This window comes from Martes martes (assembly GCF_963455335.1).
Source record: "Martes martes genome assembly, chromosome: 5".
NCBI lineage: Eukaryota > Metazoa > Chordata > Mammalia > Carnivora > Mustelidae > Martes > Martes martes.
The window spans coordinates 90,845,650-90,862,213 of NC_137892.1; the positions used below are offsets into that span (position 1 = coordinate 90,845,650).

General features: G+C 36.4%; 2 protein-coding genes across 2 annotated transcripts in view; one reads left to right on the forward strand and one right to left on the reverse strand.

Moving 5' to 3' along the window:
- FAM13B (family with sequence similarity 13 member B) overlaps positions 1-16,003 on the forward strand; it is an 87,888-nt gene extending 71,885 nt beyond the window's left edge. The window contains exons 18-25 of the mRNA XM_080804847.1: positions 350-431; positions 2,173-2,402; positions 4,159-4,242; positions 4,464-4,559; positions 7,554-7,637; positions 7,726-7,889; positions 9,346-9,447; positions 10,891-16,003. Coding sequence (XP_080660973.1) covers positions 350-431; positions 2,173-2,402; positions 4,159-4,242; positions 4,464-4,559; positions 7,554-7,637; positions 7,726-7,889; positions 9,346-9,447; positions 10,891-11,014 — 966 coding nt within the window. The 3' untranslated portion in view covers positions 11,015-16,003. The remainder of the gene's footprint in view (positions 1-349; positions 432-2,172; positions 2,403-4,158; positions 4,243-4,463; positions 4,560-7,553; positions 7,638-7,725; positions 7,890-9,345; positions 9,448-10,890) is intronic.
- PKD2L2 (polycystin 2 like 2, transient receptor potential cation channel) overlaps positions 11,096-16,564 on the reverse strand; it is a gene marked incomplete at both ends in the record, with an annotated part of 42,096 nt that continues 36,627 nt past the window's right edge. Inside the window, 2 exons of the mRNA XM_080804848.1 lie at positions 11,096-11,147; positions 15,255-15,367. Coding sequence (XP_080660974.1) covers positions 11,096-11,147; positions 15,255-15,367 — 165 coding nt within the window. The remainder of the gene's footprint in view (positions 11,148-15,254; positions 15,368-16,564) is intronic.

The following is a 16,564-nucleotide window of genomic DNA, read 5'->3' on the forward strand; positions in this document are numbered from 1 at the left end:
CAAATCATGTTAATGCTATTTCTGCTTCCTCAAAAATCACATATAGCAAGGAGGGATGGGAGAGGGAGGGCATGTAGGGAGGGGGACAGATATTTAATAATTGGAACATATGAAGTAGAAAGTCTTATACTTTGAGTCAGAAGACCTGTCTCCAAATCTGGCTTTCGTCAGTTGCTAGATTCTGCTCTGAGAGAGCTTTACTTGATACTCTGTTCTGTCTACTTCATATAAGATAAGGTGAAATAAGGATTGAATGAATTGTCTGCTGTGGAAACTGTAATATATTACTTGGGCATCAGTTAACAGTTATCGCTTACCACAGAGGTGTCCATGTTCCTTAATTTTTTAGCCCTCCTACAGTGATATTGCAGCCAATCCAAAGGTATTAAAATGGATGACAGAGCTTACCAAACTGCGGAAGCAAATTAAAGGTAGAAAATATATCATTTTTATAATATATTTGCTTTAAACAGATTTTTTATTCTCATTATTATAGTATTCTCATTATTACATGAAAATTGTATGAATAATTCTATGACATGAATTAATAGTGAGAATTATATTCTGTGAGAATTATGGTTATAATTTTTGATGATTTTTAAATCTGAGACACTATTTGGCAAAAATAAAATATTCCTTTTGTTCTTTTATTAGTTATGGCCAAAGTTGAAGTACTCTATTCTTCTATATGTCTTTCTGGTGTTTCTGTTAGTCTTTTGAAAAGTGCCCTAGATTGTATATTCATAGGTAATATTAAAAAGTTTATCTGGAAAAACAGTTCAAATATTAAGCAGTTTTGGTTTTGGTAGGTATTTCATTAAGAATTTTTGATAGGTATTTACGACTGTCACAATAAACTGTTTATACTACAGAGACTAAAAATTCTAAGTCTTCTTTAAAGAGAAACTAGGTCTGTGTTCCTAGGTATTGGCCCAATATAGCAGCTGCTAAGTTATATTTACTTTATGGGTGTTTAATCAGCATGCTTTTTAGTATTTGTTAATACTTACAAAATTATCTGTACCAACTATGGGTTTATAACGTGGAGCATCACATTTTGGTATATTCATTTGAATTTATTCAACAAAATTTTTACTGTTATTAAGTACAAAGTACTTGTAGACATCTGAGTCTATGTTGTTGGATAAGACAGTTATTTATCCCTGTTGTCATTGAGTTCACATCCTTGAGTTAAAATAAGTTTCCTTACCTCTTTAGAATTTTCCCCTATAATTCTATTCAGCATTTCCTTGCTTAATGACAATTTCCAACTGTCTGTGAAAATCATTACCTTGAATGTGTTACTGATGGGTGTATTAAATTGACACGCATTAGTCTCTTAACTAATTTTCCAGTTTTCTTACCCTTTTATTGTCTCACAGTTCGTTCTCTATGTAGCAGCCAGAATTATCTTTTAAAAAACTCTTCTTAACTATCTTCAGAGCCCTCAATGAATTTCCCTTTTAACTTAAAATAAATCCTTACAATGGAGAGAAGTAGTGATCATGTAGGTCTGAGGTTATATAGATCCTTAGCTGTTTCATTTCCTCGCCTACTGTGCCCTTAGTCCATTTTATCACATTCCACTCTCATTTTCTGTTCCTTAAACATGTCATGCTTCAGGGCCTGTGCACTGGCTATTGCTTCAACTGGGGAGGAATGCTCTTCCCCTAAGTCTTCTATGCTCCATTAGCTGCTTTTTCTTCCATGTTCACCTAGGATGTCCCTCTCTCAAAAAGTCCTTTTTCAGTCCATTAAATATAGTTGCTGTTCCTAAAGTACATTGCTTTTAGCACTGTGACAACATCCTATGTTCTCTTCTTTATAGCACTTGGCATTCTTTGAAATTATTTTGTTTTTTGGTTTTTGTTTTTATTTCCTTGAATATATGCTCCATGAGAACAGGGACGATGTCTGTTTGTTTACTACTGTACCACCAATGCTTACCAGAAAATCTCACTTTATGGTAAGGCTTTCTATGAATTACTGTTAAAAGAATGAATGGAATAGCTTGCCACATGCAGAATTTCACTATTTCATGTAACCTTGAAATAACGGAGCCTGTGTGCTGTTAATGTCTACTTTCCTGTTGTATATCTTGCTTATTACTCTTTGCATCTTTAACAAAATCATTATTACTGATCTGTGTGTCCTCTTGCTGCTGAAATGTAGATGCAAAACACAAAAGTTCTGATGGAGAATTTGTACCTCAGACACGCCCACGTAGTAACACTCTTCCAAAAAGCTTTGGCTCTTCTCTGTACCATGAAGATGAAGAGAATGAAGATGAATCCAGGGTCATTCAGAAGGAGAAGAAGCCATCTAAGGAAGCAACACTTGAACTTATTCTGAAAAGACTGAAAGAAAAACGTGTTGAACGGTGTCTTCCGGAAGATATCAAAGTAATCTTGAGCTATGCTTTTTACCCAGACTAGCCTTTAGAATCCCTGAAAAAAAGTACCCCAGTGGCATAGAGATTGTAGGTAGTCTTACTGGCCTGAGTCTGCTCCCCAAGTTTGTAGGTAAACAACATGTTTTTATCTGCACACCAGAAATGACCAGACTTTCTGGGAGTGAATCACAGTAGTAAAACTAAGAGGCACCTGGCTGGCTCAGTTGGTAGAGCATGCAACTCTTGATCTTGGTGTTAGGAGTTCTGAGCCCCACACTGGGTGTAAAGACTACTTAGAAATAAAATCTTAAAAAAAAAAAAATGTAAAACCAAAAAAGCTAGAATCCTGATCTGTTCATTTGTACTGGGACAGTTGGCAAGATGAGTGTATAAAGAGCCTAAACATAACTGAGCTTGAATCTCGGCCTTGTGTCTTGATACTTACAGGTATTGTGCTGTTAGCTTTTGCCAGGCCCTGACTCATATTATTTGCATTCTGCCCCTGAGTCCCTTCAACTGTCTTATGACTTAAAGGGATATGATTATGTCCATTAAAATACTAAGACAGTATGGTTGTTGTGAGGATTGAATAAATGAATTTTTGAAGAACCATTACTCAAAGCCCATGCCTAGGGGAGTCCTGGTCAAAAGCATTTGGCAACCCAATTTATTTATTAAATGAGGTCTGCTGGGAGAGTACAGAGATGGTCTCATGTGAACTTTTGTCTAGGCAGTGATGAACCCTGATGCTCATTCCTGCCGTGACAACAGAGTACACCTCTTTCATGATTTAAATATTGGATTGTTTGTCTCCCTTGAACAGGGCTGGATTAGAAATTTTGATCACTCCATTCGCTCAGCTTTTTTGTTTTTCAGTTTTGTGTCAGATCAACCAACCTCCTTTCTCCTTTCTCCACCCCTTTTTCTAGAAATGATTTTGATTGGATTAGCTTTATTCAGATACTTTGTCCTAGGTTTAAGGTGCAAGCTTGACGTTGAAATCATAGTGTTTTACAGTTTACCCCTAGCTATCCTCTACTGGATTTACATAATCTAAAGTTATATTTGTTATAGGAAGATATCATCCAGTGAATTTTTTTTTAACCTCTGTTCTACTCTGCTGAGAAACAAGGCAGTATTATCTAATCCTGGGAGTAAGAGTTTATTTGGTCTAGAATCCAAAGGGTATTCTGTGGAACATTGGTTCATTGGGATGTTAAAAGGTGGTCCAGTGAAACAAAGTGGGAAGGTTTTTTGGGCAAATAAATTTGGGATGTCCTTCCTCCTCTTTAATTTAGGGTACTAAAAGGTAGGAGGTGAGTATTACAGTGTAAAGAAAGTGTCATAGAAAGGGAAACTGAGCTCATAGATTAGAAGTCTACGTCACACATTGGCAGTGTTGTACTTTTTCAGGATCTTTCCATTATACTGCTGTCAGATTTTAATTGTTTAGTAGAAATACTGATTTGTATGACAAAAAGAATTTAAGTAACTTATCCAAGGTTACTAAGCCGGTATTCATAATTTGTTCAGATAAAATAGAAGTAAGCCACCAAAGAGAGTGGATATCTACTTACTGGGAGACCACATTTTACAAGAGATTGAAAACTACTGTCTGCAAATTTGTAAGGAAAGGCTGTATTTCTTGTTAGCCTAGGCTGGAGTGGTGATGGGCTGCCCTTTCACCCTAATTCTTTACATTGTGGGATTGAGGAACATAATCATGGTGCCAATGAGAGTGTTTTGTTTTTTCTTTTAAATTCTAGAAAATGACAAAAGATCATTTGATAGAAGAGAAAACGTCTCTCCAAAAAAGTCTTCTTTACTATGAAAGTCAACATGGAAGGCCGGTAAATGTCTCTTTTGCTAAAGAGATTTGATTTTCTACCCTAAAAAAGAGCACAAATTTCTTTAGTGGCCCACATCTTCAGAGCTGCTTTGTAGAGCATTGCTTCCTCTATTTAGGAGATTGTCTACTTATTTAAAATAACTTCTTAAAATTGGGAGAAAGTCATGTTGTTTAATGTTTAAAATTTCTGATGACTTGGTAATTTTAATTTTTTTACTTTAGGTGACCAGAGAAGAAAGGCACATTGTGAAACCTCTCTATGAGAGATACAGACTTGTAAAACAGATGCTGACAAGAGTTAGCATCACTCCTGTTCTTGTGAGTAAAACACACGAAGATTTGTCTAGTTCATTTTACCAAAACTTATCCTTTAAAAAATATATTGTGGTGGTGTATTGGAAAAATACACAGCTAAGGTAGCAAGAATTGTATTTGTAAGGTGAGGTTACTGCTTTTAAAAGAATAGGCAATTAATAATCAGTGCCTACCTACTCCAGGCACTTATAAAAGTGTTTTATGTATGTCATTAAATGAAGAAGATGTCATTAAATCCTGACAAGTCACAACAGGTAGCAGAAGGTAGCCTCAATTCACAGATGATGAAACTGGGACTGAGGAGTGATATGCCTGGGGTCATCTACCTTGTAGAATTATAAAAACAAACAAACATATTTCAGACCCTGGCATAGTTTGTTTCAGTTTAAATTCTTGTGTTTGAAAACACATCAGTTTTATGATGGCTGTCATGAAGATTTAATTGCACAGTCTAATAAAATGATTTTTTTAGTTCATCTTTTTTAATGAAGAAGTATCAAAATAATGCTTTTTTACATTTGTGTACATTGTTAGAGAAAAATGAAAACTCTTAATACTTATGTGCAAATTAAGTGCTGTCTCCAAATTAACCAGTAGGTAGTAGGACTCTAGATTTCTCTCAGGCTCAAATAGAAAACAGCATGTAGCCCATTCTGAACCATTTTGTAAGAATTAATTTATTGGAACTATGCTTTGCTTAGGCATGCAAGGTCATTTTTAAATCAATAGCCACTTGCATGGGGATTTCTTTTGGGCTTTGACTACCTTACTACTACTCATTGTTATAAGGTTCACATTGGCCTTCTGAGCATTTTTTATTTAACCCTCAAACAGATTTCTTTTTAAAATGGCTTTTTTTTAATTGGTCATCTCAGCACTATTGATTTACATTTAATCAATTTTTTTGAACAAGGAATCCTGTATAGGTTATAGTCTTTGTGCATACGACGATTTATTTAATACAGATTTTATCCTTTGATTACAAGGCATTTTTGTGTCTTATTGACATATTCATAATTCAAATTCAAATAGTCTTTGAATTTTATGAAAATAATTTTGGAACTCCACAGATTTGTTTTTAATAAACTGAAGCTATAGCAAGTATGGCTAGATCTTACAGATGCCTAAGTATGATTATCATACAGAGAAATTTTGAGGTATAAAAGTTAAGCCAAGACAGTTTGGTAGGAAAGAATTTTTTCAGCAAATGGGGTTGGCACAGTTGGGTATTGATACACAAAAAAGATGAATGTAGACCCTTATCTGACACAAAATTTAACTCAGAATGGTTCACTGACCTAAATGTAAGAACTGAAACTATAAAACTAATAGGGAATAGAAGAATAAATCTTTGTGACCTTGAATTGGGCAGTGTTTTCTTGCATGTGACACTGAAAACACTGACAAAAATAAATAAATTGGACCTTATCAAAATTAAAAAGTTTTGTGCATCAAAGGACATTTTAGAAAGTGGAAAGACAACTTATAGAATGGGAAAAAATGTTTGCATATCATGTATCTGATAAGGGACTGGTATCTAGAGTATATAAAGAACTCTTTCAGTTCAGTATTAAAAAGATTAATAACCCAGTTAAAAATGGGGGAGGGGTGCCTGCGTGGCTCAGTTGGTTAAGCACCTGACTCTTGATTTCAGCTCAGGTCATGATCTCAGGGTCCTGGGATTGAACCCCACTTCAGGCTCTGCACTTAGCTTCGGGATTCTCTCTCCCCCTCTGCCTCTCCTCCACTTGCTCACTTGTGCTTTCTTTCTAAAAAAATCTTTTTTTTTTTTTTTTTTTTCTAAAAAAATCTTTTTGAAAAAAATTGGGCAAAGGATTTGATACACATTTCTCCAGAGAAAATATATAAATGGCCATTAAATATGTGAAAAGATCAACATCATTAGTTACTAGGAAATGCAAATAAATCCACATTCAGATACCACTTTATACCCACTAGAATAGCTTTAATGAGAAAAGATAACAGTTGTGACAGGATGTGGAGAAATTGGAATGCTTACCTTATGCACTGCTTTGAATGTAAAATGGTGCACCCACTTTGATAAACAGTTTGACATTTCCTCAAAGAATTAAACAGGGTTATCATCTGACCTAGCAGTTCTCCTCCTTGTTATATGCTTGAGAGAATTGAAAACATGTCTACATGAAAACTTGTATACAAATATTCATAGCAGCATCCTTCATAATGGCTAAAATGTAGAAAAAAAGGAAATGTGCAGCAACTGATGAATAAACAAAATGTGGTATATCCATATAATGGATTATTAGCCATAAAGGAATGAAAGTACTAATAACATGCTACAACATGGGTAAATTTTAAAAACATTATGCTAAGCGAGAGAAGCAAAATACAGGAGGCCACATACTTTATGATTCCATTTATGTGAAATAGCTAGAATAGGCCAGCCCATTGAGACAGAGTAGATCAGTGTTGGCCACAGGAAAGGGGGAGAGGGCAAATGAGTTAATAAGTACAGAGTTCTTTTGGGACGATGAGCTATTTTGGAATTAGAGGTGATGTTTTTTTAAAATGTTCTCAATGTTCTTTGTGAATATTTAAAAACCACTAAATTGTACACTTTAAAGGAGTGAACTTAATGGTATGTGGATTATATCTCAGTGAAGCTGTTACTTCTTTAAATGGAGTTTAAAGGTATCCTGAGACCAAAAAAGTTGACGGCTCTTTAAAAAAGAAAATGTTCCGAATAAAATTACATGTAATACTTTCCTATTTTTTATTTATTGAATGAGATCTTTTAGGCTATCCAGACATTAATGATAATTTAGCATTTGTGTGCATACATAACAAGAAAACATCACAAAAATTAATATACTAAGGAATTCCTAAAATATATATAAATTGTTTGGTTAAGATTTTGAATATATAGTATCTGTTCCATAGTGAACAGATACTTTCTTTGAAGCTTTCTTTGAATGCTTTAAATGTTTAAAGTGGAAACCATGTTGATTGTTACAGGGATCTCCATCTTCCAAGCGAAGGGGTCAGATGTTACAACCAATCATAGAAGGAGAAACTGCCCATTTTTTTGAAGAAATCAAGGTAATCCTTAAATTATTCACTGATATCTTTCTAAAAGAAAAAGTTGAGAGTCATAGCTTGTTTGATTATCTGTTTGATATCTTTTTAGGAAGAAGAAGAAGATGGTGTTACTCTGTCCTCTGACCTAACTGATATCCTGAAAACTGCTGTACAGGCACAGTCTTCATTGGAAAACTCTGAATCTGATGTTGAAGAAAATCAAGAAAAACTTGCTCTGGATCTCCGATTGTCAAGTACTCGAGCAGCTTCTATGTATGTATGCTGGTTTGTGATTTAAAAAAAAAAAAAATCTATTTGTATAATGAAATTTACATGCCAAGAAATTCAGTGTTAAGTAATCAGGCACATGGAGGGAATTAATGTGTGCTCAAGATATATGCCTCTTTCTTTTAAAGGGTGTGGTATATAACTGTCATCATTCACATTTTCTTTATTAAACATTAGTGTATTTTAAAATTTTTAAAGAAACTTGGGCACCTGGATGGCTCAGTTGGTTAGGCGACTGCCTTCAGCTCAGGTCATGATCCCAGAATCCTGGGATCGAGCCCCACATCGGGCTCCCAGCTCAGTGGAGAGCCTGCTTCTCCCTCTCTCTCTGCCTGCCCCTCTACCTACTTGTGCTCTCTCTCTCGGTCAAATAAATAAATAAAATCTTAAAAAAAAAAAACAAACAAACTAAAATCTGACATTTGTTTCATAATAGAATGCTGGAACCAGCGGAGAGTTACCTTTATTCTCTATCATCTCTCCCTGATAATGGTGTATGACAGTGGTCTTCAGCCCTGGCTTCACTTTTTTAAAAATTAAAGTATAATTAACATATAATGCTTATATTAGTTTCAGGTATACAGCATTGTTGACTCAAAAATTCTGTTAACTCACACCACAAAAAGTGTAGTCATATACAATGTTACTACAGTGTTATTGACTATGTTCTCTGTGCTGCACTTTTCATCTCTGTGACTTACTTATAACTGGAAGTTTGTGCCTCCTAATCCCTTTCACCTATTTTACCTAACCCCAGCCCAGCTCCGTTCCTCTCAGCCACCCAGTGTGTTCCCTGTATTAATGAAACTGTTATTGTTTGTTTTGTTTTCTGAATTCCACATATAAGTAAAATCATAGGGAATTTGTTTTTCTTGCTCTGGCTTAAATCATTTTGCTTTATACCCTCTAGGTTCCTCCTTGTTAGAAATGGCAAGATTTCATTCTTTTTTATGGCCAAGTAATATTCCATTTGTGTGTGTGTGCATGTGTACACATACCACATCTTCTTTATCCATTCATCTTTTGATGGACACTTGGGCTGCTTCCATATCTTGGCTGTTGTAAATAATGATGCAGTAAACATAGGGGTACATATATCTTTTCGAATTAATGTTTTTGTTTTCCTTGGGAAAATACCCAGTAGTGGAAATAACTGGATCATGTGGTATTTCTGTTTTTAATTTTTTGAGCAACCTCATATTGTTTTCCATAGTAGCCTTGGTTTCACTTTAAGATTACCTGGGAAAAATCCCCCCCCACCCCCGCAATATTGATGAGCCCTATCTGCAGCTATTCCTACATTTAGTTGGTCTGGGCTGTAGATTAGGCATTGGGATATTCTAAATGCTCCCCACTGACTTTAGTTTGCAGCCAGGGTTTGAACCCCTGCTAAGAATCACAGTGTTCTATGAATAATGTTTTTTTCCCATTTAAACTTTAGGCCTGAGTTACTGGAACAACTTTGGAAAGCCAGAGCTGAAAAAAAGAAACTACGCAAAACATTACGGGAATTTGAAGAAGCATTTTATCAACAGAATGGAAGGTTTGTTGAACATCACAAAAATTGAGTCTTCTTTCTCCTTGAACTTACAGGTGCCCATATGTTAAATTAAAGGGATGTATAGGAATAGAAGTGAATTGTGCATATAAGGATATTACCATTGAAAATAAAAGAAGAAAACATACCTTTTTTACTTTGAAGGCCTGCTATTAATGGCAAGAAGTCAAAGATAGAGTAAGCAACATCTGATAGAATATTTCAGATGTCCTAGGAGGCTTGGTTGAATGGCAGTTACATTGTGTTTTTGAAGTCTACGTTCTCACCTTTTTGAAGTGTTTGTGAATTAATATTTTTTCCTTTTATTTTTATTTTTTGTTCTTTTTAAAGATTTATTTATTTATTTTAGAAAGAGAGAGAAGGGGGAGGGGCAGAGGGAGGGAGAGAGAATCTCAGGCAGACTCTAAGCAGGCTCCCTGCTGAGCATGGAGCCCAATGTGGGGCTTGATCTCACGAACCCAAGGTCACGACTTGAGCCGAAATCAAGAGTTAGATGCTTAACCAACTGAACCACCCAGGCGCCCCTGTTTTTCCTTTTAGAAAGGGTCCTATAACATGACTGGTATTTTCACAGCTAGTATGGATTCTTAGACTGAGACTGTTGCTGCTTAGGCTGCATGTTGGGCCATTCCAGGCTTCCCTTTTTTAAGATGTATAACAGGGACGTCTGGGTGGCTCAGTTGGTTGAGTGGCTGCCTTTAGCTTAGGTTGGGATCCCAGGGTTCTGGGTTTGAGTTCTGCATCGGGCTTTCTGCTCAGCAGAAAGTGAGCTTTCTGCTCACTCTGCCTGCTGCTCCCTCTGCTTGTGCTCTTTCTCTCTCTGTCAAATAAATAAAGTCTTAAAAAAAAAGCATTTTTTTTTTAAGGGAGAATAAATTCTAATTCAGATGGTGGCCAGAAATGAGCATTCTCTTAGACCTCAGAAAAGGTTTTCTGTGTATGTAACTAGGTAGTCTTACCAAGCCAGTAGCTACATTAAAGATTACAAAATTTCTTTATTTACTTTAAGAGTCTTCTATATAGTTGGCAAAAACGGTTAAAAAAAAAATCTAAGTGTAAGAATGCATTTTTCAAGCACCTTCTAAATGTATGAAATGATTGGCTGTACTCCTCTGCCACTTAATATACACTCAGACCTGACAGAGTCTAGCATTGTGTCTCTTACTAAAATATTTGGTGACTTCCTAGTTCTCTGCAATGATCATTGTTAAGTATAGCATTATTTAATCTGCCAATAGAGAAATTCATCAAAAACAGAAGTATTTTAGGAATGTTCCTTGCAGATGGGGGGAGCTAGTTCTTTCTTGCAGAGGAATTTTTTAATTTGAATTTACATTTGGTAACATTGTCTTTAACATTAGGATAACTTCTGGGACTTTATTTTTCAGATGATTTCTAGAATATTACAGATTTTACTTTCTACCCTAGGAATGCCCAGAAAGAAGATCGTGTTCCAGTGCTTGAGGAATACAAGGAGTACAAGAAAATTAAAGCCAAACTCAGGCTTCTTGAAGTTCTTATCAGCAAACAAGATTCTTCAAAATCCATATAAAAATATGCTCCTTGAAAACATCATAAAAATCAGTTGTATTCCCTGAAGCTATCATCGTGTTTACTTGGCTGGTACTTGAGTTCATTTTGTCAGGCACTCCGAGAGTATCATTTTGTACTTGGTTGTGGTGCCACTAGAGAAAGATGGGAGGGTAAGTAGACCCTCTCTAGGGAGCGTGGTGTTCCATATTAACCACAGACTGTTGTCTCCACCTTTAGCAAACATCCAGTTTTCTTCATTGTTTTGTAGTACTACAGATACACCCTGTTAGCAAAAGACTAGTACTTTATTCTTTCAACTTCAAGAACTTTGGAGATATGAGCTTTTTGTTATCACCAACTTTATTTTTATTATTTTTTTAATTACTGAAGAAAATTGAGAGGAACATCTTCACATTGAATTCTTCGGTTGCCTTTTTCTTACAGAATGACTGAAAATTTGAAAGAAAAGCCTATAAATGTGCACATATGCAACTATGTCCTATGTTTTCTTAGAAAACCAAAATCAACTGAAATTTCAAGTCCTACTGTGGAACACATTTCTGTTTAATTTCCAAAGTGACACTTTCTCACAGGTAGTATGTTAGCAAAATTTTGCAATTCAGTGGTCACACAGCTCCTGGATGAAGATAACAGAGGGCAGACCAAAAAGTGACCTTGTTTAATAGTATAGTGAAAACACACACCACACATCCTACACAGAACTGAATCATATCACTTGCTGCCTACGGGACATAAGTTTCTGTTTGTTTCCTCAGTTACTGTTTATTAGCTGGTGATGATGTGATTTGTCTGGATCAGATCCAGTATTTTTTTCCCCCTACCCACCTCCAGATAATGTGAGAAAATAGCCATGTCTATGTAGGAACACTGATGGTGCTCAGATTTGTGTGTTCAATTAGATGGGCCTAAGTTGATGAAAGAATCATTATGCCTGAATTAAGTCATTTCTTCACAAGGGCTATACCACTGCACTTGTACGTGTACCTTCTGGGGGTTGCATCTTTTTTTCTTTTTTAATAAGAAAAATCCATAAAGAAAACACCCTCTGACAGGAGCCCTTTTGCTCAGTTGCATGCTATTTAAAGCAGTTCTGTAGTGGTATGCCCCTTGTCATATACTCTTAAGCTTATCTTTTTTTCTTTGGCTTTGCATGGCTTTTCTTCAAGTACTCTTCTGGTATCATTCTGCTAATCATTTTCACAGATTGGTGACTTTATTTGAGCTAAGAATATAGTCAATAACAGCATATTCTGGTCATGTTTAATGTAAGTGTTAACTTTTTTCCTGGTGCTTTTTTGGATTGATGAGTGTCTCACTTTGTGACCATGTTTTGCATGCATTGACTCATGCATGGTTTTCTTAACTAGCTGATATTAACAGTTCCATATAAAAATGGGGACTTCTGTGACATTCTTTAATCAAGTGAGGGAAGCATGAACCTCAGACTTCTGGCACTCTTACATAGTAAGCACATGAAGTAGCTTGATAATAAGTAGGGTGTCTAGGATTTCACATTTCACCTGTGTGTGCAATGCCTTTTTTGGGGGGGGGGATGTTCATTGGTGGTGAACATGTAGTTGGGGAATAAAGCACTAAATCCAGCCCTTTTCGTGTGGTTTCCTTTTGATACAGCTAGGTTATTCATAATGTGTACCTAGAAAAATGAAATTGAAAATGTCAAAAGAAGTATCACTTTGATTTGAATCCAGCATGCAGTGTGCATTTAATTTCTTTCAGTCTCTAGACAGGAGTATATCCAAACATCGAATTTAATGTGCACTGTATATTGTTTTATATGAATGTTTTATATACCACATGCAAAAATGTCCATATGCACTATTTAAATGTTTTAAATAATATATTCCTTCTTTATAATGCTAAATCTATATGAGTACCATATTTTTATAAGTCAGTGGCCTGACTGGTTTCATTTTAGAATTAACAGCTGCTTCATGGTGTTGGTTATTCACTGTTCATGTTTGGCTGCAGGTAGAATAGATCCAAGTGGCATGGCAGCACTTACATGCTATGTGACAGTATTGTGTGTCATAGTTGAGCAGTAGGTGGTAGAATTAGGCAGTTTGTGGTAGTTTTACTTTGGTACAAGTAAAAACTATATCTATATACAAGTAATATATAGATATATATGACCACCAATATAATTGCATTGCTGTGTCTGGCACTTCATTGTATAGAGTTTTGTAATAAAAGAACCTGAATGTTCCAAGTCATGTAAATGTTTTTTGTTTTGTTTTCACTAGATGTTAAAAAGACCTTAAGTGTTTCCTTGCCTTAATGTTCTTAGGCTTTGTTTGAGTTACCTCAGTGAGGAATCATATTGGGGGACAACAGGGTTGCTAAACCACTTGGCTGGCTACAGCTCTGGGGATTGGTAAGACAAGGAAAGGCTATGTTGTTGATTGCCGTGTGGAAATCTAGGGAGAAGATATGCAGGGAGAACAGTCAGCATTTCTTGTTGCAGTGAATTATCCTACTGAGCAAACTTGAGGTACAGTTTTCTCAGAGAAGAAGCTGGCCTGAGGGAGGGGGTAGATTTAACATCTATTGAGCATCAATGTGGAAGTTGAGTACTATGGTCAGATGATGATGTTTGGGCTAAGAGAACATACGGCTCTTCCAGGAGGACTTGTGTAACCCACTAAAGAAATTTTTAAAAGAGTTACTTCACACAAATTGCCAACCACCCAGACAGGGCATTTTGCAGTACCCTCATTCCTACTTCTCATACATTAAGTTGACTTCTCATAATGCTGATACTCCTACCTTGCTCTTTATTTTTCAAAGTATATTTTCCTTTTTAGAGTGGTTGAGGAAAACTTTTAAAAAACTTTAAATGAGTTACTTTAGGAACTTTCTGGATGAATTTCCAGTTCGAAAATACTAGTGAAATATCTGTAGATGATTGGTCTACATTTTAGCTTTTTCTAGGTGACCTCAAACTGGGAAGAATGGAGGTAAGATTATTTTATTTGGGGTCTTACATAATGGTTTTCCAAAATCCTAAGTATTTATTAATTTATCTGTAGCCAGAAGAAGTTAGAACATGGTATGTGATGAAAAAATCAATAGTTTCTATATTCTAGGAGGTAACACTGGGAAAACTGTCTTTACCTTCTTAGTCACCTATTAATTAGAGATCTTCCCCATGAACCATAAACAGCATTATTTTGTACTTTATCTTCACATTGCTAGAATTTAATAAATCTAATAAAATCCTTCATGTCTAACTGCGTGTATACTCTGGACGCATGCTGTAATACACATGGCTTGTATAGTAGGTCCCATTCAGGGGTACTTAATTTCTGGAAATCTTCTGAGATTATCATAGACTCTGATGATAGTTTGCTGATAGGTGGAGTAGTGTTTTTTAAAATGTACCTGTAATGGGGACATGTTTAGTAAATAGTACAAGGATAAATCTTTGTTAGAAATGAGGGGCACCTGGGTGGCTCAGAGGGTTAAGGCCTCTGCTTTTGGCTCAGGTCATGATCCCAGGGTCCTGGGATCGAGCCCCGCATCAGGGTCTCTGCTCAGCGGGGAGCCTGCTTCCTCCTCTCTCTGCCTGCCTCTCTGCCTACTTGTGATCTCTGTATGTCAAATAAAATAAATCTTTTTTAAAAAAATGCTCAGTGATCAAAAAAAAAAAAAGCTCAGGGATCATAATATCAGAGGTTCTCACCTGCACTTCTCTCAAGCTGGTAGAGTTGAAATCTTTCTCATCACTCGGTTTAGTTTTAGACTGACATAGTGTAATTCTTTCTCCAGCTCCACGGCATATAAAAAGAGTCTAGAGAATAATTTAGAAGGAAGCAGAGAATGAGTAACATACCTTTGTGCCTAAAGAGTGAACAGGTTATTCATGAAGTACTTGGGAGTGGGAGGATAGTATTTCAGGCTTCTAAAACATGCCTAGTGTGGCCAAGTTTGGATCTTTTATTCTAAAATTGGAGAACAGTGTTTGCTACACATATCAAATATAAATGGCAGTACCTGTTTGGAGATAATAAGGATAAAAGCAATTGGTTTCACTCTCACCTTAAATTTAAACAAATAGAGTCTTGGGCTTTCTGTTTAATTTCAAAGTTAGGTAAAAAGATGAGAAAAGTGGTGCCATCTCAGTAAGGTATAGTTTCAGGGGGAAAAAAAAAAACGTAACTCATGGCCTCAGTCCTCATATCAGGATATCCCATGGTACCCTGGTTAGAACATATACTTACTCTCGAAATTCCTGTTGCGTGACCGGCTGGTAGTCATCTTGAATTTCTGCAGAATAATACTTTTTCTCAAGCCTCTCTTTCCACTTCTTCATCTGCTTTGCACTTTGAATCTCCTGTCAAGGCAGAGGACAAGCACAGTTGGTACCCAAGCATCATGGGGTTGATAATCTTCAACTGGTCTCTCCAGGGCTGTGGTTTTGAGCCCCACTGGAGTTTTGCCCTTCCTCGCTTTAAGATTTGTGCATCAGCAGATTCACTTGAGAGGGCTTGATGTTAGAACTGTTCACCAGAGTTAAGGTTTTTTTAAAATTAAATATCAGCTTGTTCTCGTTTCACTGCCTCTTCCCCTCTGTCTCTGCAGCTGAATTTCTCGTTCTCTGTTGTTCACTTGGATGAGGCTGAGCTGTTCTTTTCTGTACTTCTGTTGTGTAATGAAGCAAATATATTTCCAAGTACATCTGTGGGTATTTGCCCTCCTAGCTGCTTCAAGGCCAGACCTCTGCAGTCTACCTAATAGCCCCCAGTCCCCTTTTCAGGATTACTGCATCAATTGTGCACTGCAGTCTGCCCACAGACCCCAAAATAAGTTCCTCATAACAGAAAATTCTTGTTGCTACATTTGTCTCTGCTCCTAAAGAGTCCTTCCTGTGTTTTGTCCTCACTACCACCCACTTCCCTTTTAGTGTTCAAATAACTTACGCAACTTCAGGAAAAATGCACTCTTACGTTGTAGAAAATAGGGACAGCACTTAATTAAAAAAAAAAAAAAAGAAAGAGGAGGGGTGCCTGGGTAGCTCAGTCAGTTAAATGTTTGCCCTTGGCTCAGGTCATGATCCCAGGGTCCTGGGATTGAGTCCCACATGGGGCTCCCTTCTCAGCAGGAAGCCTGCTTCGCCCTCTGCCTGCCGCTCCTCCTGCTTGTACTCTCACTCTTTCTCTCAAATAAATAAATAAATAAATAAATAAATACATCTTAAAAAAAAAAAGAGAGAGACCTTGCACCCAGATATGATCCACAGACTTCTCAGTGAATCAGAACCATACTGCCCTGCTTCAGCAATACTGTGAAGTACCAAAGTTGATCCCTTTGTAAGGATTCTGATGACTTTGCCCAGAGAGGATGGTGATGCCTAAGTTGGTACACTGTTTATTTGATAAATGTGTGCTGTTCTGGTCAGAGAAACTATCAGTGTCTGTCCTGTAAACCAACATAGCAGAAGTGGGAAAGGATGGCTTTCAATCTTCCTAGTTTTATTTTGGCCACATTATAGCATTCATGTTTTGACATAACTCACTTACACTTTTAATGT